Raw genomic sequence first — 24,763 nt, 5'->3', positions numbered from 1 at the left:
ACTGTCACAGACAGAAAAAGAGGTTTTCAACCCCATCTATTCAGTGGCTAATGTACATTTCAGAGAAAGAAAATATTCAAATTCGACATGCCTTATGGGGTGGGGAATTTCAGGTAGCCCCTATTTTTTCGATGGCTATGCCAACATTGATGGGGAGCCTCTGGCGTTTGAATTTAACAGATGCTTTTTCCATGGCTGTGTCACTTGCTACAATGAGAGAGAGCACAACCCATTGACAGGGAACACCTTCGGGTTTCTGAATTATCAGGCATTGCACAAGACCAATTATCTCAAGACAGAGGGGTTTACCGTTAGGAACATTTGGGAGCATGAGTGGAGCGCTGTTAGAAACGGATGGGGAGCTGGCAGATTTTTTAAACAGAATGCTGCTGCCTTCTCCACTGGTGCCTAGGGATGCTCTTTTTGGGGGGAGAACTAATGCCATCTGTCTATACTACCAAACTAAACCTGGTAAACAAATACATTATTACGATTTTTCCCATGTGAAAAAGGAGGGGTGTGCGGGATGTCCCAAGGCAGGGCAGAGAGTGAGGGGAATTTCTTCACACAGACAAGGTTTCAGAGGATTAGAAAATGCCCTCCTTTGAAAAGGCAACAAGCATGGCAATGACTGCACGGACTCCTTCCACGCATACGCTGTGGCTAGTATGGAGAGCACAAGAGTTACATCATCATGATGCAGGGCAGACAGCTCAGTAATGCCCTGAATGAATGTCTGGTGTGTGCATGTTATTTCCAGCATCTCTGAGAAAGTGCTTCTGAGGTCTGCAGATCCCTACCTGCTGCCCCCTGCACTGGCCCTATGTTCCATGAAATGTCGTCCTCCACTGCCTCGTGTCTCTGCACGCTGCTGCCTGCCAGAGGTGTGAGGTGGTGCAGATGAGTTGTGGGACTCAGGGCCTGAAGCAGAGTGGAAGAGAAGCAATATTCGTTTCCTAGGTCCAATTAGACTCCAGAAATTGAAAGAGGAGTCAGTTCTTCTTAGTGTCCTGGTGGAATCAAGGTTTCTGTTTATGGCTGAAGTGATGATAAGCCATTCATTTCCTAGGAATGAGGTCAGAAAAAAGCAGCTTCCACAAGGAAGCTCCGAGATGACCAGATCCAACCAGACCTTTCTGGTTCCACTGGGCCAGGACACCCTCTAATCCCCACCATAGAATCATAAAAATGAGGGTTGGAAGGGACCTCAGGAGGTCATTTAGTCCAAACCCCTGCTCAAACCAGGACCACCCCCATCTACATGATCCCAGCCAAGGCTTTGTCTAGCTGCGTCTTAAAAATCTCCTAGGATGGAGATTCCACAACCTTTCTGGGTCCTTTGTCCCAGCGCTTTACTACCCTCCTAGTGAGGAAGTTTTTCCTAATATCTAATCTCAACTTCCTTTGCTGCAACCTGAGACCATTGCTCCTTGTTTTCTTATTTGGCACAACTGAGAACAGTCCAGTACCATCCTCTTTGAAATTGTCCTTTAGGTAGATGAAGGTTGCTATTAAATCTCCCCTCAGTCTTCTCTTCTCTGGACTAAATAAGTTCCCTCGGCCTCTCCCCACAAGGCATGTGCCCCAGCCCCCTAAGCATTTTTTTGGCCTCCACTGGATTCTTTTCAATTTGTCACATCCCTTCTGTAGTGGGGGACCCAAAACTGGACAAAGGCTCCAGATGTGGCCTCATCAATGCTACATAGAGGGTGATAATCACTTCCTTTAATCTGCTTGCAGTGCTCCTACTACTGTAGCCCAGGATGCTGTTAGTGTTCTTGGCAACAAGGGCACACTGTTGGCTCGAATTCAGTTTATTGTCTATTGTAACCCCCCGGTCCATTTTTGAAGAGCTGCAGCAGTCAGTCCTCAGCCACTCAGTCCCCAGCCTGTAGCAGTGCATGGAATTGTTCCGTCCTGAGCACAGGATTTTGCACATTTCCTTATTGAACCTCATTAAATTTCTTTTGGTCATTCCTTCAGTTTGTCCAGGTCTCTCTGGAGCCTAACACTACCCTCCAGGGGTACTAATACTCCTCACAACTTGGTGCCATCTGCAGACTTGCTGAGGATGCACTCTATGCCATCTTCCAGGTTGCTGATGAAGACATTGAACAAAACTGGCCCCAGGACCAATCCCTGGGGCACTCCACTTGATGCCAGCTACCAACTAGACATTGAGCCCTTCATTATTACCCCCTGAGCCTGATGTTCCAGCCAGCTTTCTATCCACCTTACAGTCCATTCATCCAATCCATACTTCCTTAGCTTGTCTGAGAGATTGCTGTGTGAGACCATATCAAAGCCTTGCTGAAGTCAAGGTATACCACATCCTCTGGTCTCCACATATCTACAGAGCCATAGAAGGTAATCAGGTGGGTCAGGAATGACTTGTCCTTAGTGAATCCATGCTGCCTGATTCTCTTATATGGCTGCATCAGAACAAAGGTGGAGGGCAGTGGGGTCCCGCAGGGTTCAGTCCTCGGACTGATATTATTCAATATCTTCATCAGCGATTTGGATGAGGGTGTGGAGAGCACCCTCTCCAAGTTCGCTGATGATACCAAGTTATGGGGCAAAGTTAGTACACCGAAGGGTAGGAAGCAGATTCAGGCTGACCTGGCCAGGTTGGATCAATGGACAGAGAGAAATAGGATGCAATTTAATAAAGATAAATATAAGGTACTCCACCTGGGAAGGAGGAACCCCCAGCACACCTATAGGTTGGAGAGTGTCCTTCGCAGCAGCTCGGAGGTAGAGAGGGATCTTGGAGTCATAATTGACTCCAAGATGAACATGAGCTGGCAGTGTAATGAGGCCATCAACAAGGCCAATCTCACCTTGTCGTGCATTAGCAGGTGCATGACTAATAGATCAAAAAAGGTGATGCTCCCCCTCTATGCGGCACTGGTCAGGCCACAGTTGGAGTACTGTGTCCAGTTTTGGGTGTCACACTTCAAGAGGGACGCGGTGAATCTGGAGAGGGTGCAGAGGAGGGCCACTCACATGATTAGTGGCCTTCGTGATAGACCCTCTGGGGGGAGGTTGAGAGAGCTGAATCTCTTCAGCCTTCACAAGAGACAGCTGAAGGGGGAGATCTTGTGGCTGCCTGTAAATTTATTAGGGGAGGCCAACGGGGAATAGGGGATGCGCTGTTTACTAGGGCACCCCAGGGAGTGACTAGGAATAACGGGTGTAAACTAATTGAGAATGGATTTAGGTTAGATATTAGGAAGATATTTTTCACAGTAAGGGTGGCCAGGATCTGGAATGGGCTACCAAGAGAGGTGGTGCTATCACCTAGCTTGGAGATCATCAAGAGGAGGCTAGATAGTCACCTGGCTGGGGTCATCTGACCTCGGTCCTCTTTCCTGCCAGAGGCAGGGGGTCAGACACAATGATCCATTGTGGTCCCTTCTGACTCTACAATCTATGAATCTAATTGGGCATATCCCTGTGTATAGAGGTGCACACTTCCAGGGGCACAAGAATTTACAGCACACATTTGTGCCACTGCTATGTGCCCCAGGGCACGCTCATGCATGTGTACTCTGGTGTGCATCAAATTGTCCTGGGTGGGGTAGGGGAGCTGTGCTGGCCCCAGCAGCCTTACCTGGGCTCCTGGGGGCCTCCAAATACAGTAGCAGCACCAATCTGTTTGCACAGAGCCTGGCTGGCAGCCAGAGCATGCTTCTGGATGGCCAGGCTCTGTTTCCAGTGGCATATGCTGCTGCTGCATGTGCTGCACTGCTTTTTGTGGCATTTGTTCGCTTTAATACTGAGACATCCCAGTATCAAATTTGGGCCTTGCACTGCAAATTTGCAGAGTGGCAAACAGTTGCATGTTCAAAGCATGTGGTTTGCAGAGCCAAAAACATGTCATAGGGGCCGCAAAGTGCAGGTATGCACTCTTCTGAATGCACCCATTGTCTCTATCTGAAGTCCATGCTTGATGTAAATCGTTGCAACATCCTGGATTATTGTTCTCGCACTGCAGCGGAACTAGGAGAACTTCCATGCCTTAGACTGCTGGCAAAATGGTGGAAACATGCTTAGATTCATAGATTCATAGATGTTAGGGTCGGAAGGGACCTCAATAGATCATCGAGTCCGACCCCCTGCATAGGCAAGAAAGAGTGCTGGGTCTAGATGACCCCAGCTAGATACTTATCTAACCTCCTCTTGAAGACCCCCAGGGGAGGGGAGAGCACCACCCCCCTTGGGAGCCTGTTCCAGACCTTGGCCACTCGAACTGTGAAGAAGTTCTTCCTAATGTCCAATCTAAATCTGCTCTCTGCTAGTTTGTGGCCATTATTTCTTGTAACCCCCGGGGGCGCCTTGGTGAATAAATACTCACCAATTCCCTTCTGTGCCCCCGTGATGAACTTATAGGCAGCAAGAAGGTCGCCTCTCAACCTTCTCTTGCGGAGGCTGAAAAGGTCCAGTTTCTCTAGTCTTTCCTCGTAGGGTTTGGTCTGCAGGCCCTTACCCATATGAGTGGCCCTTCTCTGGACCCTCTCCAGGTTATCCACATCCCTCTTGAATTGCGGTACCCAGAATTGCACGCAGTACTCCAACTGCGGTCTGACCAGCGCCCGATAGAGGGGAAGTATCACCTTCTTGGATCTAGTCATCATGCATCTGCTGATGCACAATAAAGTGCCATTGGCTTTTCTGATGGCTTTGTCACACTGCCGACTCATGTTCATCTTAGAGTCCACTAGGATTCCAAGATCTCTTTCCATTTCCATGCCACCCAGCAGGTCATTCCCTAGGTTGTAGGTGTGCTGGACATTTTTCCTCCCTAGGTGCAGCACTTTGCATTTCTCCTTGTTGAACTGCATCCTGTTGTTTTCTGCCCTCTTGTCTAACCTGTCCAGGTCTGCTTGCAGCTGTTCCCTGCCCTCCAGCGTGTCCACTTCTCCCTATAGTTTTGTGTCATCAGCAAACTTGGACAAAGTACACTTCACTCCCTCATCCAAGTCACTGATGAAGACATTAAAGAGTATCTGTCCAAGGACCGAGCCCTGCAGGACCCCACTGCCCACACCGTTCCAGGTCGAAGCCGACCCATCCACCACGACTCTCTGGGTGCGACCCTCCAGCCAATTCGCCACCCACCGGACTGTGTAGTCATCCAAGTCACAGCCTCTTAACTTGTTCACCAGTATGGTGTGGGATACCATATCGAAGGCCTTCCTGAAGTCTAAGTATACGACATCCACCCCTCCTCCTGTGTCCAGGCGTTTCGTAACCTGGTCATAAAAAGAGACTAGATTGGTCAGGCACGATCTGCCTGCCACAAACCCGTGCTGGTTTCCCCTCAGCATAATTTGTCCTGCCGGGCTCTCACAAATATAGGCATCTGTCTGATCCTGACCCTACAGCTAGCGACCTTGGGATATTAGTCCAAGCAGGAGCTTCAGCACACTCAGTCAAAATCCAGAGCCTTGGCTGCAGCCAACACCCAAAGGCTTCTAAGTCTGGCCAAAAAATCCCCCACCTGTAGCAAAAGGAAGTGAAATGAAAATCTTTCCTGATCCCATGCAGCAAACAGCAAAGACCAGAGGAATGGGAAATAACCAGAGAAGAACATGGAGGTAGCAATACCTAGATCATCCCTGACCAACGCTTATCCATCCTCTTGAACAACTCCAATGATGGGAGATTTCTTAGCTTCACTAAGCAGTCTAGTCCGCTGCCTCATTGGTCCATCAGTGAAGAAGTTCCTCGGATACCCAATCTGAACCTACTTCACTGGTATTTTGGATTCTCTAAGCTGATTTATATGGTCTGCACCCGCCAGGTGGACATTGATCTCTGTGCTATGATAGGCTAATCCCATCGTCCTGTTACTTTCACTTTGTGTCATTGGTCTTTGTCACTTGGGTACAAGAACTTTAAGCTCTTTGGGCAAGGGATGTTTCTCACTATGCATTTGCTTATCACACTTTGTTGGGTCCCCTGGCCCTAATTCAAGAGGCATTCAGGTATGTAAAATGCATTTTGCGGGGTATCAGCAGCAGGGTTTACTGGGCTATCCCTCCTCCAGGTGTTTTTTTTCTGGAAAACAGCAAAATTTGGATGCAATGAATAGGTGGGATTGGCATTCTGGTGTAATACTGAATCTCTGCCTTGGGGCTTAGAATTTAAGCCTGGAAAGAGATTTCTTTTAAAAATGTCTTCTATTAAGGACATAACGTTTTGCAGTGTGTACATTTCTTCAAAAGCATATGTTTATGTAGAAAAACTAAATATAAAATATATGGGTGGGAGGATTATTTAGTTTAAATCTGCAGTCTCCAGGGGCTTTTTGACTGAAAATGTCTAGTTCCAAAGACACTGAAATACGTGGGTTCTTGGGACCAGTTCAGATTTTCTACAGGGAACTGTTTTCTTTTCTTTCTTTTTTTCCTTTGACTACCTATGAAATTTTGAATACCTTGCTATTAAAATGTTGATATATTTCCAGCTGTGTGTCTTTTTTAGGTGCTTAAATAAAACACACACCCCCTTGTTACCAACCAACCACAGCTAATTGCAATAACAGACTTACAGCAATGTTCTTTGTGACGTTTTCTCAGCTTGAGACAGATCCTCCAATACCAGGACTCCTCGCTTCTTTTCTCACTACTGATCTATCTCATTTCCCTTTTCCCTGCCACTGCCAAATCTTTCAAGTCAAAATATCTTAGTAGCAGCTTTCTCTTCACTCCAAGACTGAACTGGCAGTAGTAGATCCAAACCAGTTTCTCTCTGCAGATCACAATAAACTTTATTGGTTTGGAAGGACTGATGTTGCAGGAAGGTGATTTATCCACATCTCTCTTCTTAGGGCTTCTGGGACTTGTTCCCTAGAGCCCAGCTCAGCTTTGAAGCACACAATCAGAAATAAGCCATCCTGGATTCATGTATTTTCAAGCCAGAAAGCTTTATTTTGATTGTTTAGTTTCATCGCCTTTTATTTATTGTATCCTGCTTCTGGGCCAGGATATGTACCATCTGGGAGCCAAGTTAAAATATTCAGGCATCTCAAAACATGGTGAGCTATGTAGTCACATTTAGGAAATGAGTTACACAGGTGTGCTGGCTCAGTTTTGTAGCTTAGGTGGTGTTGTGAGTACCTTTAAGATCTGCCTGCATTTTACACATAACAGTGCCTCTGATATAGGTGACTCAGTATCTTTTCTCTTAACTTTTATGCCCTGTAATTCTCCATGCTCAGGTATACGTGTTACTAGATCCATCCCATTATTTTTCTGTTGTTTGGTTCTCTTTAATTGCAGAACAATAAATCCTGGGATTGGCAAAGCAGTAGAAGAGACTGAGGAATGAAGTCTTCAGTGCTCTGTTCCTTAGGGTGCATCTATACATCATCGTACAGCGGTGTTGCTTCAGTGCCATGCTTTAGCTCTTCCTTTTGGAAGTACTAAACCACAGTGCAGCAGCTGCCCCTACAGCGCCATGCACCTGTTGCACAGGTTGATTTTCCTGCTATGTCAGCATAATGATACACTATACCAGGAGAGCGCTCCACTACAGCGACGTAGCTGCCCATCTCGTGTAGACCCACATGATTGTTATGTCACCATAGCACACCGTATGGTGATGTAATGCATTGCTACATCACTGTAGGGTGACATGTAGACATGTCCTTATAGTCTCCAGAAAATCAGAGCCTAAAATGGCAACAAACAGACAGGAAACAGCGGCTAGTGAAGGCAGGTCAGGATGGCTGGGACTCATAAAATCTGCACTCATCTCTGCAAATAGATCACTTCACATGTCTCCGAGCACAATATTCCAATCTGGGACCTGTAGGGTCAAAACAGAGGCTGAAGGAAATATAACCATTTATTGTGCATTTAGATTTCGGTCCGTCGTTCCATCTAAATCAAGCATTTCAAGAAATTTGTAACTCTACTAAATTATTGTTACCTTGTTTTTTTGTCAGGCCACAGCCTCAAATCTGAATCTCAACCTGTTCATCCCAACCTACAGCCTCTCCAGCTGACCATTCAGGCTGGGGAAGCCTGTGCAGAAACCTCCAGGGGGGCCTACCCTTCTGCCCACTGACGTTCCTCGGTCCCGCACTGTGCCTCCCTGGCACTGGGCAATCGCTGCCCCCTCTCTGGGGCTGGGATCTCCCCACTGCCGTGGGTCCCCTGTGAGGCCTCCTCCAACCCCTAATAGCCTCACCCAAACCTCTGGTGAAAATAGCAAACAAAACACAAGCCCCTGGGCTATAACATCAATCCTAGCCACCCGGCTACAACATTATTCCAGCCACACCAGGGGGGCCTTCCCCAAGCTTGGGCTGTACCTGTAGTCTGGCCTCACCCTGCTACTTGCTCTGGGAGAGCTCCTTCCCCCTTAGTTGCTGGCAGGGAACTGCCTCCCTGGCCTTTGCCCTGGGGTTTAAATGGGAGCCAGGCCCTGCCCCTTCTGGTCAGCTGACCGCTAACAGGTGTGGGTCATTGGCTCCCTCCGGTTGCCATGGTAACATGCAGCTGGGCTCCTTCCTCACTGCTCCAAAAGTAGCAGGCACCTTAGTGCCCTGCTACACACCCGGTTTCAGATTGACCTCCTGGCTCCTCATCTGGCTCCTTCCTGCAGTCTGCTCCCTCTGCCTGCCCCCTTCAACTCCAAGTGACGCCCAGATCTGGGAGCCTGGGACCCGGTGTGACACTCTCAGAGGCCATATCTACATGAAATGTTGACTGCACAGTAGCCCGTGACTGCTGCACAGTACTGTCGCATGGCAGAAAATGCGATGTGACGCTACTGCTGAGTGGTGTCAGGCTACTGTGCAGTCAGTGTCAAGAAAGAGCTGTTAGTTGGTGGAATTCAGCAGTAATGCCATTTCCTGTCAGTCATTTAGTACTTGCTTATACAAGTAGTAAATGACTGGGGACTAACTACTGCTCAGTCAGAGTCTCATATAGACAGGGTCAGAAAGCAGCCAGAGCCCAATGTCCTAGCTCTGACAAGACCAGAATCAGCTGTCACAAACAATCTGGGCTCAGCTGGCATTATCTTAAGTGTAGCTGCCTTCCTCACAAAAGTATGGTCTGGGTATGGTCATCATTTTGCAAGAGATACGTGCATTACCATCTGCATCCAACTGAAAGAGATTTGGGATTCCAAAACATGTCATCACAGCAATGAAAGGGTTTGTGACTCTTAGGTGCATGTCCGGTGTCCTAAAACTAGGCAAAATGGAGGAGGAAGAACCCACCTCTTTTCCAGGAACCTAGCACTCACAACACTTTCCCATTAATCAGCCTCATACTCAGTTCCTTGGAAACTGAGAGATCTGCTTTCAGAACCATCTTGGCCACGGGAAGATTAACCCATATAACCCTTTTCTTGGACATGTATCCCATCATGACTAAAAGTTTGTGCTTCAATTCACCATTCAGTGAGAAAATGCATTGGTCAAAATGAGAACTCTTCAAAGAAAATGGTTACTCCCAACAACATCAACAGGATCAACACGTGCTATTATTCTTCAGTCATAGGTTGTCCTAGGAAATACTGCAAGTCCTCCTCTTCCAAAATGCCTTTCCATCATGCTAAAATTGACACAGCGTGTATGTATTTAGCCACTTGGGTTTAACATGAAAAAGGGACACATATGTAAGATTGTGGGTTCATATTAACAGATGGCTAAACATGCAGTAGGGTCCAACCAGCATTAATATAATATTTTACCTGGGGATGTGCCCATCCAGAAAGCTATACAGACTCCTTTCCAGCCATTTAATATTGGAAACAAATACTGATGATGGCGTTCTTTAACCCAAGGATGCCATGATATTTACACTAAGATCGCCAGGGCACAGGTGCACAATCACTAGTGCAAGCCCTGGAAGAATCAGGACAACCACAGAATCAGGAGGTCAGGTACCACAAAGGATCTCACTCCAACCCCAGCCCCAGAATGAGACTCTTCTAAGAGCACCGGGAATCCCAGAGCTCCCAATTGCAGGCTTAGCTTCCTGTACACAAATGCCAGGAACATGGGGCCAAACAGAAGAAACTGGCTCTTTTGGTAACCAAAACTGAATACGATCTCATAGGGATAATGGAGACCTGGTGGGACTCCACCTATGACTGGACCACAGGTCTTGATGCCTGTACCTTGTATAGGAGGGATTGTGTTGCAAGAAAGGGCAGGAGTTTAACTCTCTATGTGAAGGAGCAGGACACTTCCCTACAAGCAGAGATTGGCACCCAAGGAGGGTGACTTGAGACCCTCTGGGTTACAATACGGGGAGACCATGGTGGAAGGGCTATAACTGTAGGAGGCTATTACAGACCTGCTAACCAGGAGGAAGAGCTTGACCATGAATTTGCTAGGGAACTGGCAGCAGCTGCATGCTTTCACCGCATGGTCATCATGAGTGACTTCAACCACCCTGATATCTCATGGGAAGAGCTTTCAAATTAAAAAAAGGAGGTTGTGTAATAAGACATCCAATACTCCTATTGTCTCACTGTTTATTCACTTGTAGACCATTGTTTAAATCCCCTACATATTAGTGATGCAAATAATAATACTAATACACCAACTGGTAAACAAAAGTCTTGCATTCATCATCTTGCAAATGATGGCATATATTTTAGGTGTTGCAGATGGTAAAATTGAAGCAAGAAACATTACTTCCCTTCTTCAATGGAATTAACACAAAATGACAAGTCAAGTGTCATTGTACCTATGAAGTTAGAGAATAACCCACCACCTTTATTTTGAGTAAATAGGTTGCACACTAAAGTATGAAAACAATAATTTCTTGAGTTAATTATAAAAGAAATATAAGAAAAGCAAACTCATGAAAGAAAGATGGACATATTGTTCTTGGAACGGATCAGCCTGTGGAGCAGTTTCCTCAGGGCAGCTTGGATCTCCCTGTTCCTCATGCTGTAGATGACCGGATTCATCAATGGAGGCACCACACAATACAGAACAGCTGCCAGGAGATCCAGAGGGGATGGGGAGTCAGAGATGGGCTTCAAGTAGGCAATGCCACCAGTGGAAAGAAACAGGGAGACCACGATAAGGTGAGGAATGCAGGTGGAGAAGGCTTTCTGATGGCCCTGCTCAGAGGGGATTCTCCACACTGCAGTGAAGATCTGAACATACGACACAATGATGAAAACAAAAAAGCCTAAAGCTAAACACAAACTGAAGACAAGAGCTGCCAGCTCTCTGTGGTATGTGTCAGAGCAAGAGAGCTTGAGCAGCTGGGGTATTTCACAGAAGAACTGGTTGATGATATTTGAGTGGCAGAAGGGTAGACTGAAGGTGCTCCCAGTGTGTAGTGCAGAGTACATGACACCAGCAGCCCAAGCACTGGCAGCCATCTTAATGCAAGCTGTTCTGTTCATTATTATCTCATAATGCAGTGGCTTGCAGATGGCAATGTACCGGTCGTACGCCATAACTGTGAGAAGGGATAAATTTGCTTCCAAGAAGCAGAGGAGACAAAACACTTGGGCAACACATCCAGCATAGGAAATCCACCTGGTGTTCAATAAAGAGTTAGACATGGATTTGGGCATGGTCACTGAGATAGAGCCAAGGTCTAGGATGAATAAATTTGTCAAAAAGAAGTGCATTGGGGAATGGAGGTGGTGGCTGAGGGCTACAGCTGTGATTGTTAGGAGATTCGCTGTCAGGGCTGCCAGGTATGCTGCTAGGAAGAGGAGGAAGTGTAAGATCTGCAGCTCCCGAGTGTCAGAAAACCCCAGAAGGAGGAATCCTGTCCCTTTGGTTTTGTTGGACATTTTTCTCCTCGGTGCCTTGTGCAAGGCCAGTGAAGGGAGAACAAAGGTAACGATCAAGGTCAGAGCAACAAATGTACAAGGGAAGCTCACATCAGCAGTAATATCTCCACCAAAATGTCAAAGGTGCCCATGTGAGACTGCTGGGAACAGTTTAGTGGAAAGCAGGTTTTCTGGTTTTCACTTGTTGCGACTTTCTGTAAAAGTCATTGCTTGTGACTGTACCCCTATAAACACCAAGGCATCTAAAAATAATATTTCAGGGAAAAAGAGAGCATTTTATATTTTTTTAATTGATCCTGTAATGCTTCATGGAGCATGTTATTTCATTGCCTCATTTCCCCTTCTCCTCCAAGGCATCACTATGAATAAACCCATCTCCTCTCTACAAACTGGCACTCTGATGGGATATAGCCAGACCCAGGAACCAGCTGGGAAAGAAGAGCAGTGGCCTGAGGTGTTGAAACACTCAGCTATGAACCATCACAAACCGCATTTCCAAAACAATCATCCATATGCTTTTTTTAGCAGGAACTAATTCTTCATTTGATATTTCCCTAACACAAGCAAAAGCAAGAACTACAGCAACAATTAGTGGCCCAGGAACAGCAGTCTCTCATTACACTGAGTAGGGCTGTTAATTTTGTGAGATGTCTCCACAGCTCCTCACCATCAGCATGGATTTTACCAACTGGGATACTTAGTATCTTGTGGGAACACTGAGAATGGCCATTTAGCCCAACCTTTGGTTTTATGACTTTTAACCAGTTATATCCATGGGACTTATCATTTTATTCCTACTATCTTTTCTATCGAATTCCAGGGATAGAAGTGAAAAACTTTGGTCTGTAGTTCCCAAGATGACTTCTGGAGCCCTTTTTTGAAGTTGGGTGTTGTGTTGTCGACCTGTAAATCTTCTGGTACGGAGGCCCTTGCTAGGTGACATGCTATGCACAGCAGCCCTGCAGTTTCACATTGAAATTCCTACACAATTCTCAGGAAAGATGATCAGGTCCCAGTCACTTGCTTACTGTTTTAATTTATGGATTTGCTTTTAAACCTCCCTCCTTGTCACTTCATTTTGATCTCTCTGCATTTATATAGCGTGGATCTAGCATGGGCATCTCCCCACTATTTTCTACTGCCCAGTTTACTACCCAGCTTCTGATATACTTTTAAACAATTCTTTGTTCTTTCACAAAACACTTTTCAAATTCCCTTTTGGCCTACCTTACTATGCTTTACAATTGACCTGCTAGACTTGGCATGCTTTCCTGTTTTCCTTCTTGGGCCACAGCCCTACTCGAACCTCTCTTGGGTCAGAGTAGCTGCTGCTTAATATGTGTTTTCTCAACACAGTATTTTAAAGCATTTGTGTTTAGCTGGTAGTGCTGTGCTCAACAAAATGCTAACTCAGCCTCATTTTCTCTTCCCAGGTGCATACAGCAGAGCTACAAGTAGCATCTAAGTGTCACCTTGTCCTTGCCATCTATTGTCACCCATCACCTCTGATCCTCACCATCAAGCATTTGCATTTTCACAGACCTGCATTTTACACACTGGTTTCTATTCCATCCAGGGGAACAGAAAACACCATCACACTCTCCCTACGCCTGAAGAAAGGTTTTGTGCCCAAAAGCTTGCAAAACAACATTTTTTCAACTATTTAGTTGGTCTAATAAAAGGTATTACAAAGGACCTTGTCCAGAATGATTTATATTGAGCTCCACGTGCAGACCGCCTGCCACCTGGTTCTAACCCCTTTACATGATCCCAGCCCAACCGGAGTGCTAGCTGTGTGCCATCCCTGCCTAGTACCATCCCTCTGGTCCCCTAGACTCTGTCTCATTCATCTTTGCCATTTCTGTACAAGGATGGTAAACTGTTTTGGGAAAGGAGTGCATCTTACTATGTGTTTGCTCAGCGTGCTTCTTAGGTGTCCCGTAACACAGATTTTGGAGGCACTATGAGATGTAAAATAAATTTTGCTGGATATCAACAGTGCCGGTTCCTCCTCTGTTCTCCCTGCAAGCATTATTCTGGGGAACAAGAGATAATGCGTGGAGGGGGTTGGAATTGGGCTATTTCTGAGCATTGCTGAGGCTCTCGAATCGGGCTTTGAATATAGAGCTGGAGGTCTGTTTCCATTAAAGTTTTCTGCTAAAAAGAAGTATGTTTCTAAACCTAGCCTTTGTCACAGTATTTCTATTTCTTCAAAACTATTCACTTACATAGAAACACTAATATTAAAACATAAAAAGGTTCAAAGAAGGAAAGAAGAAAATTTGTTTTAAAATGTTATTTCTGCCAGTTTTGCTTGAAAATATCCAGTTGTCAAAAACTGAAATAATAAACGGATTTGGGGTGAAAAATTGAAATTTTCTGGGGGGAGGTTTTTTCTGGTTATTTTGTTTCATTTTGATAATTTTTCCCCCTGCCCAGCTAGAGCATTTTTAATACTTTTACATTGTCCTCTACGTTTCCAGGTTTAACTCATTCTCAAGTCCCTAAATGACGCGGGGATGGACACACACACACACACACACACACACACACACACCTTTTAACCACCTGAATACATTTTATTGCAATGGCAAACTGCCTGCAGTTTACTTACTCAGGTTTTTCCTGGTTTGTGATCTGATTATCTAAACCCAGGAGTCTTTATTCACTTTCCTTCGATCAATCTATATAATTTCCCTTTTCCCTAACACAGTCTTATCTCGGTGTTAAATGCTCAGATATCTTACCTTCACTCCATGGCTGACAGAACTAGACCCAAACCAGTTTGTCACTAGAGAGAATAGAAGACCTGAAGCTGCAGGAAGGGGATTTAACCACGTCTCTCTTGGGCCATGTGGGACCGTTCCCTAGAATCCAGCTTAGCTTTGAAGCAGAGAACCAGAGGGAAACATTCCCAGATTGATATATTTAAAAAGTTTTAATTTTAATCTTTTGGTTAGACTACTATGTAATTGTTTGTCCTGCTTTGGGGCCAAGATCTGTATCATAGGGAGGCCAGACTATCAAAAATATTTAGGCACCTAACAATTCAGAGAGACACAGACACTTTCAGGAAATGTGTATTTTAGGCCCATCATCACCTCTGGTATACGTGGCTTGGCATCTTCCCTCTTGCCTTGTATGCTATGTACTTCTTGGTGTTTTAATAAACATGTCACTGTGTCTACTTTGTTCTGTCTCAAACTCTGGTCTTTTTGACTTTCAGATGAATTGTGAGATTAGCAAAGGATAGACAAGGCTGAGAAATGCAAATCTTCAGTGCTGTGTTCCTTTATACTCCATGAATGCCCTGTGAAAAAATGGCAACAGGCAGACAGAGGAAAAAGGCACTAGGGAGGACAGATAAAGATGGCTGGGACTCCTCAAAGCTGCCCATAACTATTCAGCTAGCTCTTTTCAGCTCAATAATGCAATTTTGATAATTTTCTTTGGGAATCTTTTAACTGTATGTTAACATAGCTGTCATCTTTAATTCAATGTCCTGTGTCTCTGATAGAGGACAGGATCAGAAAATGGACCTCTTACAAACTGGACCATGGGCCACGGAACAGGGTGGGCCACCTGGGCCATGGCCAGTTACAAAAAATAGCTATACAGTTTTAACCATTGGGACAATTGTGCATTTGTGGGTTATATAAACTAACATGGTAAAAGTTGGTCTGGGTGGCTCACCCCATTCTGCAGCCGATAAACTGGACCATCTCCTGTAGAGATGCCTTGAATTGTATTCAAGGGTTATCTAGTGGAGGCGTTGCATGCAACTTGCGTTGTGGACTGGCCACGTCTTCTCCTTGCAGCACGTGTAAACCTCTATCCCTGTGCACCCCATGGAGCACAAACCCCTCCAACAGCACTGTGCACAGCATAAGTTGTGTGGGGCCAGTCCGGCATATGTGCTGCACACAGAATGCAGGGCCTGTCTGGGGTGCATACCGCATGCAGCATTTGCACCACACTGACTGTGCACACTGGATCCTGCATGTAGGGTGGGTCAATGGGCCCAATCCAGATAAACTCCCAAAATAGTACAGAGTGCTGGCCTGGCACAGGTGCCACATGAAACATCCTTCCCACTGCAGCCTCATGCCATGTACCGTCCGTGGCAGGCAGGCTCCACAGGGAGCATCACGGCAAAAGAGACTCATTCATGGACCTGATTTCTCTTGATCCCAACTTGACAGGTGCCAGAACCTGATATGACAAAATGTGTCTCTTTCATTCAGCATCCATGCTAACGTCCTCATCTGGGGTCTCCCAATTGGGCCTGTGGTGGGAGTCCAGCAGCTCGAAGGGAGAAATTTAAAGATATCCACATTTCCCAATTCCAGAATCAAGACCCTTGGAATTTGTTCACAAAACCAGAAGTCCCAAAATATATCTTTTTGACTTGATCAGTTTTGTCTGGGCTTTCTCCCAGAAGTTGGCAATCTAGGGGGTTTGTGCACACAACATTTTTTGCCCTACAAAACCTTTGGCTCTGATCCCACAAAGCCATTGGCTCCAGCCTGTAGAGCAGGGTCTTTGGCTGCTTTTGATAACATGGGGCTTTACTTGCACTGTGCTGTGCTGTACTGCAGCTGGGTGGAAAATCCTGCTGACCCCCTGCTTTATCATATTGGCTTGTACATTATGTTGGCCACATGAATGACACAGACATCCCATAAGTCATCCTTGCAACCTTCCAGGGAAAAAACAGTTTTGATTTCCTAACGTGAAAGCCACCACTGACCATTCAGTGAAAGGCAGGGAGGTAAATGACTTCTAGTTTAGAAGACAGTTTGTATCACATGTCTTTGGATAGAAGGTTAGAAAGGCCATTCTGGTCAGTCTCCTCCAGGGATTTCTGTGTTAAAAACACAAGACACATTTAATCATTCCTTGCATAGCCTCAGCTATAAATTAGCACCTACTTTGGCCAACAGTTCCTATCCAGCTCCTTCCCTCACCATTCAAACCAGCTCTCACACCTGCACCTGCAAAACTCATTTAGCCCCTCCCTGGTGATAACCTTACCTCTTGCTCACAGCACCATACAGTTGGGTAGCCCCACCGTTGCCAATGCTACTCTCAGCATGTAAGACCCCTCCAGCCCATCTAGGATCAACCCAATCCCTGACATCTGGAGATCTCTACTCATCAGCATTTTGCTCTGGAATAAAAAGCACGTAGTCTGTGCAGAAGTGCCAGATAGAAAAATGATTAAAAGATAGTGTAGAGAGTTCTCTGTACACATCACAGGGTTTAATCCTCATTGAATTACATAGGTTTATAAATTTTAAAGTGACTCATACTGGAGCATCACATCAGTGTTTGCACACACTGGGTTTTTGAAAAAAATTAAACCCAGTCCCTGGCCGGTGCCATAGGAGAGTGAGACGGTTCTGGCTGCCCAACACTAACCCGGGGCCCCCAGCCCATGCCCTACCATGCAGCTGCGGGAGCAGGGGTCTGGCACATGGAAAAAAAACCAAAACAAACAAACAAAAAAAGCTGCAGCAATTTGAAGGGGTGAACTACAGAGAAGTCACAGCACCATCTGGTGGACCAAAAAGCTTGTTTTATGTCATTGAGTTCCTTTGTGTTTGCAGTCCACTGTTTTGATCCACTACATATTAGTGACTCATTTTAAATAATTACTAGCAAATTGCCCATCAAGAATGACGGGGAAGGGGGGCCAGTGGGAATGGAGCTCCCCATCCAGTCCCGCGCCCTGCACCCCTAGCCTCACTCTCCACACTCTCCTCAGCTGGTCCCACCAGTTCTAAAGGGTTCAAGTCAATTTATTATTTTTTTGCTTATGTGGAGTTGGGGTGGAGGGAGCCACTGCACCAGAGGCTGCAGGAGAAGGTGGCACAGGAAAGGGGCTCCTGTTTTAACTCAGCTGGCCCAGCCCCTGGATACCCAGCCAATCAGCACATGCACAGTAAGGCAAAAGCCTTATGGATAGGCAGACAGACAGGCAGACTAAGCCTTTTATTATATTAGAACAATAAAGTCAAAGGGTTAGAAGGGGCCTCAAGGGGCATGTGGTCTAAGCCCCTGCACAAATGCAGGAATGGCACTCCTAAACCATCCCTGATGAGTGCCTATCCAGCCTCTTTTTGAAAAAATCCAGTGACGGAGACTCCACAACTTCCCCGGGAAGTCTATTCCACTTCCTCACTATTCTAAAAACAAGGGTGTTTTTTTTTTTTTCCCCAAGTTTAATCTACTTCTACTTTGCTGTAATCTGAAGCTTTATATCCTTCCCTATGCAGCAAGGGAGAATAGCTGTTCACCCTCTTCTTCTTTTTAGCTTTTCAGATATTTGAAAATTGTTATGAATAGCCACCTAATTGCCTTTTCTGCAAGCTAAATATGCCTAGTTCTCTTAACCTCTCCCTGCATGACTTGCCTTCCAGCCCTTTAGCATTGTTGTCACCTATCTCTGAACTTCTCTAACTTCTCCATATTCCTTCTTAAAACATGCAGGCCAGAACATCACAAAATACTTTAGGTGAAGCCTAACCAGCACCATGGAGAGTGGCCGCTGCAACCTCCCATGTTTATATCTAATACCTCTGTTGTGGCAGCTCCAAACTGCATTCAGTTTTCTGCAGCTACATCACATTGCTGCCTCATGATGAGTCTGTGATCCGCCAGACTCCCCGGATCCTGTTCAATACTGCAGCCACCCAGGAATTTATAACCCAACCTGTATTATGACTTTTGATTATTCTTCACTAGATGTAGCACCTTGCATTTCTTTCTTTACAATTCACCCTGTTGTTTTTAGCCCATCTTTACAATCTATCCATATCTATTCTTATCCTATAAAGTGTTTGCAGTTCATCCCAGTTGCACCTCAGCAGGATATTTACCTATATATTCTGTCATCCAAATAATTGATTATATCAATTAGTAAAATCAATCCTACAGTTCTCCATAATTCTGGGACTTGGACTACATTCGGGTTCTCAATCACTGGGCTGCGGCTGATGGTCTGCAGCATGGTTGGCTGCTGGACCAGAAGTAGCCACAGACTGGCAAACCATGGTCCCCCCAGAGGTCCCTTCAAGTGCTAATTCCTATGATTCTCTGTCATTCTATGACCTTGCAATTGGTGGGATTTATTTTTGGTGGGACAAAAAAAATTAGATGTATGGAATACTAGCTTTCCATTTCAACAGTGTTAATACAAAATGATCTGTGTAAAGTGTCATTGTCCTTACAATATTACAAAATTTAGTCCAACACCTTCATTTTTATAAGCAGGTTTCACACAATCGTATGAAAACGGTTCATCACAAAAATCTATATATAAGTAAATTGAAGGTCATGAAACAATGATGGACCTATTATTTCTGCAGTAGTTTCCTCAAAGAAGCTTGGATCTCCTTGTTCCTCATGCTGTAGATGACCGGATTCATCAATGGAGGCACCACACAATACAGAACAGCTGCAAGGAGATCCAGAGGGGACGGGGAGTCAGAGACTGGATTCAAGTAGGCAATGCATCCAGTGGAAAAAAACAGGGAGACCACAGTAAGGTGAGGAATGCAGGTGGAGAAGGCTTTCTGATGGCCCTGCTCAGAGGGGATTTTCAACACCGTGGTGAAGATCTGAACATACGACACAACGATGAAAGCAAAACAGCCTAGAGCTAAAAACACACTGAAGGCAAGAGGGGAAAGGAGTAGTCAGGCCTTCCTTCCCAAACTAGACCTGCCATGGCTAGAGGGGTAAGGACGAGGAGACTGAACTACCTCCTGCATATCAGGGGAACCCTGATCTCAAGGGGGTTGTTATTGCCTGTCCTTCAGAGGAGGACAAAGGGGTAATGTATTCATCTCAAGACCTGTCATGGTCATTTCACAGGCAAGTGGGAAAGCCCTATGCCTATCTTGGATTTGTCAATGCTGTAGTTTAATGAAACACAATGGGCCTATTTTCCAAAATCACCCTGGGAGCTACAGTGCTGAGGACAAGGACTCCTGAGAGCAGCCGCAGATGCTGCTCTTGAGGAATGAGCAGGGATGTTCATAATGACCAGTTCTGCCCTAGCTTTCAGGTCAAGTTTACCCCTTTGAGGCAGTGTCTGATTGGAAACCTGTCATCAGAGGTTTTGTGTCTTCCAGAGTTGTGTCCCTATGATGTATCTGGAGAGGACACCGGAGCATGAACTGGAATTGTCATCACACAGGGAATTCTGAGTTTCCAGCATTTTCCCCAAAGGCCGACAAAATTCATACCCTTTTACTCGCAACCAAATATTGTGAACTTATGTCAGGCTGACTTTGTGTTAGCCAATATTACTTTGAGAATTGCCTCTGCAACGGGCCACTAAGCACACCCCACTCCCCCCTTTGGGTCTGAACCTGCTCCCCCACTTTGGGTCTGACCTCATCCCCCCATTCAGTTCCAACCCTCCCCCTACTCCCTGCCTCGCCCTGTTTGGGTGAGGCATCCCCCTCATCCTGGCTTGGGTTCAATCTTGTTTCCCCTATCCCCCTGGATCAGGCCAGTCCCTGCCGTCAAACACCCTCAGTGTGTGTCCAACCCAGCCTCACCTCCCTCCCCCACCGTTAGCATCCAACCCCCGCACTCTGCCACCAATCACGTCCAACACGGTTCACCCCCCCCCCCACTTCAGGGCCAACACTGCTCCCTGCCCCCCCCACCTGGTTCAGGTCTGACCCCGCCCCACCCACTCCCTCCCATGCTCTTTGGGTCTGACCTTGTCCCCACTCTACCCTAGTTCAGGTCTGACCCCACTGCTCCTCCTCCCCACCCTTCAGGTCCAACCCCACCGTGACAGAGGGGCTCACACTTTACCTCAGCTGGCCCCACCATTTCTAAAGTGCTCATGTCATCTTTATTTTTTTTCCCCTCTGTGGAGGTGGGGTGGGGGGAGCCACCGAGCCAGAGGCTGCAGGAGAAGGTGGCATGGCAAAGGGGCTCCCGTGTTAACTCAGCTGGCCCTGCCCCTGGCCACCCAGCCGGCCCAGCCAATTTGCACATGCACAGTAGGGCAAAAGCTTTGCAGACAGACCAACAGACAGACTAAGCCTTTTATTATATTAGAACAATAAAATTGAAAGGTTAGAAGGGGCCTCAAGGGGCATGTGGTCTAAGCCCCTGCACAAATGCAGGAATGTCACTCCTAAATCATCCCTGATGAGTGCCTCTCCAGCCTCGTTCTGAAAACCTCCAATGACGGAGACTCCACAACTTCCCCGAGAAGTCTATTCCACTTCCTCACTATTCTAAAAACAAGGGTGCTTTTTCCCCAAAGTCTAATCTACTTCTACTTTGCTATAATCTGAAGCTTGATATCCTTCACTATGCAGCAAGGGAGAATAGTTGTTCACCCTCTTCTTCTTGGCAGCTTTTCAGATATTTAAAGATTGTTATGATCTGCCCCTTAATTGCCTTTTCTGCAAGCTAAGCATGCCTAGTTCTCTTACCCTCTCCCTGCATGACTTGCCTTCTAGCCCTTTAGCATTCTTTCACCTATGTCTGAACTCTCTAACTTCTCCATATTCCTTCTTAAAATGTGGACCCCAGACCTTCACAAAATACTTTAGATGAAGCCTAACCAGCACCATGGAGAGTGGAAACCATCACTTCCCATGTTTTAATCTAATACCTCTGTTGTGGCAGCCCCAAACTGCAGTCATTTTTTTTGCAGCTACATGAAGTTGCTGCCTCATGTTAAGTCTGTGACCCACCAGACTCCCCAGATCCTGTTCAACACTGTTGTCACCCCGCCATTTATAACCCAACCTGTATTTTGCTTTTGATGAGTGCTTCATAGGTGCAGCACCTTGCATTTATTTCTTTACATTTCACCCTGTTGTTTTTAGCCCATTTTCCCAATCTATATATATCTATGCTTATGATATAAAGTATTTGCAGTTCATCCCAGTTTCACCTCATCTGGATATTTTTATATATTCTGCCATCCAAATAGCTAATTATACCAATTAGAAAAAAAATTCTAAAATTCTTTATAATTTTGGGATTTTAACTAGATCGGGGTTCTTAATCCCTGGGCAGCAGCTGCTGGTCTGAGGCATGGTTGGCTGCCAGACCAGAAGTAGCAGCAAACCATGGGCCGCCACAGCTGGATGGAGAGGCCATGGCCCCTTCTGCTAGGCCCACGGCAGCTCAGGGTTTGCTGCACCACTGCCCTGAAGATGGGTATCCTTACCTGTTTGCCAGCCAGAAAATCTATCCGGAGTCCTCTGTGACTGCTGGGCCACGGTTTGCCAAGCCACGGTTAGCTGGGTCGCAGCATAAAAACTTTGGGAACCCCTGCACTAGATTACATCTTTTGATCCTTTCCAATGCTAATTACTATGATTTTCTATAATTCTATGACATTGCAATTGGTGGGATTTATTTTAGGTGGGACAAAGAAACATTGATGAATGAAATAATACTTTTCCACTTCAACAGTGTTAATGCAAACTGATCTGCATAAAGAATCATTTTCCTTAGCATGCTACAAAATTAAGGCTACCACCTTCATTTTTATAAGCAGGTTTCACATGATAGTATGAAAGCAATTCATCACCAAAAATATATGTACTACTAAAGTGAAGTAATGAAAGAATGATAGACCTATTATTTCTGGAGTCGATTCCTCAAAACCTTTGGAGCAGTTTCCTCAGGGCAGCTTGAATCTCCTTGTTCCTCATGCTGTAGATGATCGGATTCATCAATGGAGGCACCACACAATACAGAACAGCTGCCAGGAGATCCAGAGGGGATGGGGAGTCATGGATGGGTTTCAAGTAGGCAATGCTGGCAGTGGAAACAAACAGGGAGACCACAATAAGGTGAGGAATGCAGGTGGAGAAGGCTTTCTGATGGCCCTGCTCCGAGGGGATTCTCCACACTGCGGTGAAGATCTGAACATACGACACAACGATGAAAACCAAACAGCCTAAAGCTAAACACACACTAAAGGCAAGAGCTGCGAGCTCTTTGAGGTATGTGCCAGAACAGGAAAGCTTGAGTAGCTGGGGTATTTCACAGAAGAACTGGTTGATGGTATTTGATTGGCAGAAGGGTATGGTAAAAGTGTTCCCAGTGTGCAATGCAGAGTAGATGACACTAGCAGTCCAAGTACAGGTGGCCACCTGGATGCAAGCTCTCCTGTTCATTATTATCCCATAATGCAGTGGCTTGCAGATGGCAACATATCGGTCATATGCCATAACTGTAAGAAGGGATACATTTGCTCCCAAGAAGCAGATGAGACAAAACACTTGGACAACACATCCAGAGTAGGAGATCGACCTGATGTTCAATAGGGAATTAGACAAGGATTTGGGCACGGTCACTGAGACAGAGCCAAGGTCCAGAAGAGACAAATTAATCAAGAAAAAGAACATGGGAGAATGAAGTTCATAGTTAAGAGTTACAATTGTGATGAGGAGGAGATTCCCCCATCAGGGCTGCCAAGTATGCTGCTAGAAAGATAACAAAGATCTGGAGCTCTCGAATATCAGAAAAGCCCAGGAGCAGGAACTCAGTCACGGAGGTTTGGTTGGACATTTCCCTCTTCAGTGCATAGTGCAAGGCCTGTGAAGGAAGGACAAGGACAGTGGTCAGGATCAGAGTTACAAAAATAACAGGAGGGAATCCCATGTTGGAAACACCTCATGAACAAGCTGTCAGTACTGTCTATCTTTAAGTGCTGCAAAATTGTCAGTGGAAAGTATTATTGCAGGGAATATGTTTTTATGAGTATAAGGAAATTACACAAATTCCTTATCTGTGGGCATATATGTATGTATAAAACCAAACATCACAAGAGAGAGTATTTCAGAACAAAACAAAGTTTATACTTATGAATATCAGTTTTGCAACATCTCAGACGGTTTGCTTTTAACTGCTTCATGCTCTCATTCTCCTCATTTCAGATCTCACTATGAAACCATCTCCCTTCATCAAGTTGGCAGACCAGAGTGCAGCATTTTGTATTTGATTTCTAATAGCAACAACAGGAAAAGCAAGAACCCCAGCAAACTTAAAGGTCACAGAAAGATCAGACACACTGAACACAGCACTTGTGACTACAATAAGAAGCTGGTCAACAAACTGCTAACACCACCCTTTCCTCTTCCCTGCTATATACAGCATTAACATAGACAGCATCCTAAGTGTCACCTTGTCTGAAATGAATCTATACCGAGTTCTGCCTGCCACGTGGTTAAAGGCCAATTTATATGGTCCCCATCTGCATCTGGACGGTCATCTCTATGCCATGATAGGCCAATACCATCCTTCTGTCACCTCCACATTGTGTCATTGATCTTTGTCATTTGGTTACAAGAACTTTAAGCTCTTTTGGGCAAGGGATGCTTCTCACTATGCATTTGCTCATCACACTTTGGTGGGTCCCCCGACCCTAATTTGAGAGGAACTCGGGTATGTCAAGTACATTTCCAGGGGGATCAACTGTGGGGCTTACTGAGTTCTCCCTCCTCCAGGAATTTTTCTGGAAAACAACCAAATCTGGATGCAATGACTGAGGTGGGATTGTAATCCCGGTGTTGCTGGGCAATATTGAATCTGTGCCATGGGGCTTAGATTTTTCTTTTCTTTCTTTTCTTTTTCCTTTGACCAGCTAATGAATTTTGAACACCTTGCTATTAAAATGCTGAGAGCTTTCCACTTCAATGTCATTTTCAGGTTCTTAAATACCCCATAAACCACCCTTCTTGCCAACCAACCATATTTAATTGCTTTTAAAAACTTAAATAGAGAATCTCAAGGATCTATCTTAAACTTAGAAAAACTTCACAAAGAATGTTGCATAATTTTCCCTCTGCTGATCTATCCAATTTCCACACACATCCCTCTTCTTACCAACCACAGTTAATTTAAATAATAAACCTACAGCAATGTGAAGTTTTTCTCACCTTGTGATCTGATCCTCCAGTGCCAGGAGTCTTTGCTT

The 24,763-nt window shown here is 45.5% G+C and overlaps 2 protein-coding genes across 2 annotated transcripts; both read right to left on the bottom strand.

Annotated features, from left to right (window-relative positions):
* Nucleotides 1–109: 109 nt before the first annotated feature.
* Nucleotides 110–11,445, bottom strand: LOC132243773 (olfactory receptor 14L1-like). The gene is made up of 3 exons (XM_059714163.1): nt 10,908–11,445; nt 801–875; nt 110–207 (listed from the first exon to the last, which is right to left on the bottom strand). Exons 1-3 carry the CDS (start codon nt 11,443–11,445, stop codon nt 110–112), a joined length of 711 nt encoding a protein of 236 aa, XP_059570146.1.
* An 11,051-nt stretch (nt 11,446–22,496) lies between these two features.
* Nucleotides 22,497–23,015, bottom strand: LOC132243998 (olfactory receptor 14A16-like; the record flags this gene model as incomplete). Its single annotated transcript, XM_059714783.1, has 1 exon — nt 22,497–23,015. A coding segment is annotated over exon 1 (519 nt), but the record flags the coding sequence as incomplete, so codon positions are not given.
* Between the last annotated feature and the right edge of the window lie 1,748 nt (nt 23,016–24,763).

The sequence above is a fragment of the Alligator mississippiensis genome, chromosome 11, assembly GCF_030867095.1.
Source record: "Alligator mississippiensis isolate rAllMis1 chromosome 11, rAllMis1, whole genome shotgun sequence".
NCBI classification, from domain to species: Eukaryota; Metazoa; Chordata; order Crocodylia; family Alligatoridae; genus Alligator; species Alligator mississippiensis.
This window is presented reverse-complemented; position numbering and strand designations above follow the sequence as displayed.

Bases quoted from the DNA above. Each gene is read 5' to 3' on its own strand.
- LOC132243773 (XM_059714163.1), bottom strand. From the start codon at position 11,445: ATGGCGTACGACCGGTACATTGCCATCTGCAAGCCACTGCATTATGAG. The intron at 876-10,907 runs TCCAAGCTGCCC...CACCTCTGGCAG, and splicing joins CAGCATGAGGAACAGGGAGA to GCAGCAGCGTGCAGAGACAC. The intron at 208-800 runs GTAGGGATCTGC...CTCTCATTGTAG, and splicing joins GCCAGTGCAGGGGGCAGCAG to CAAGTGACACAGCCATGGAA.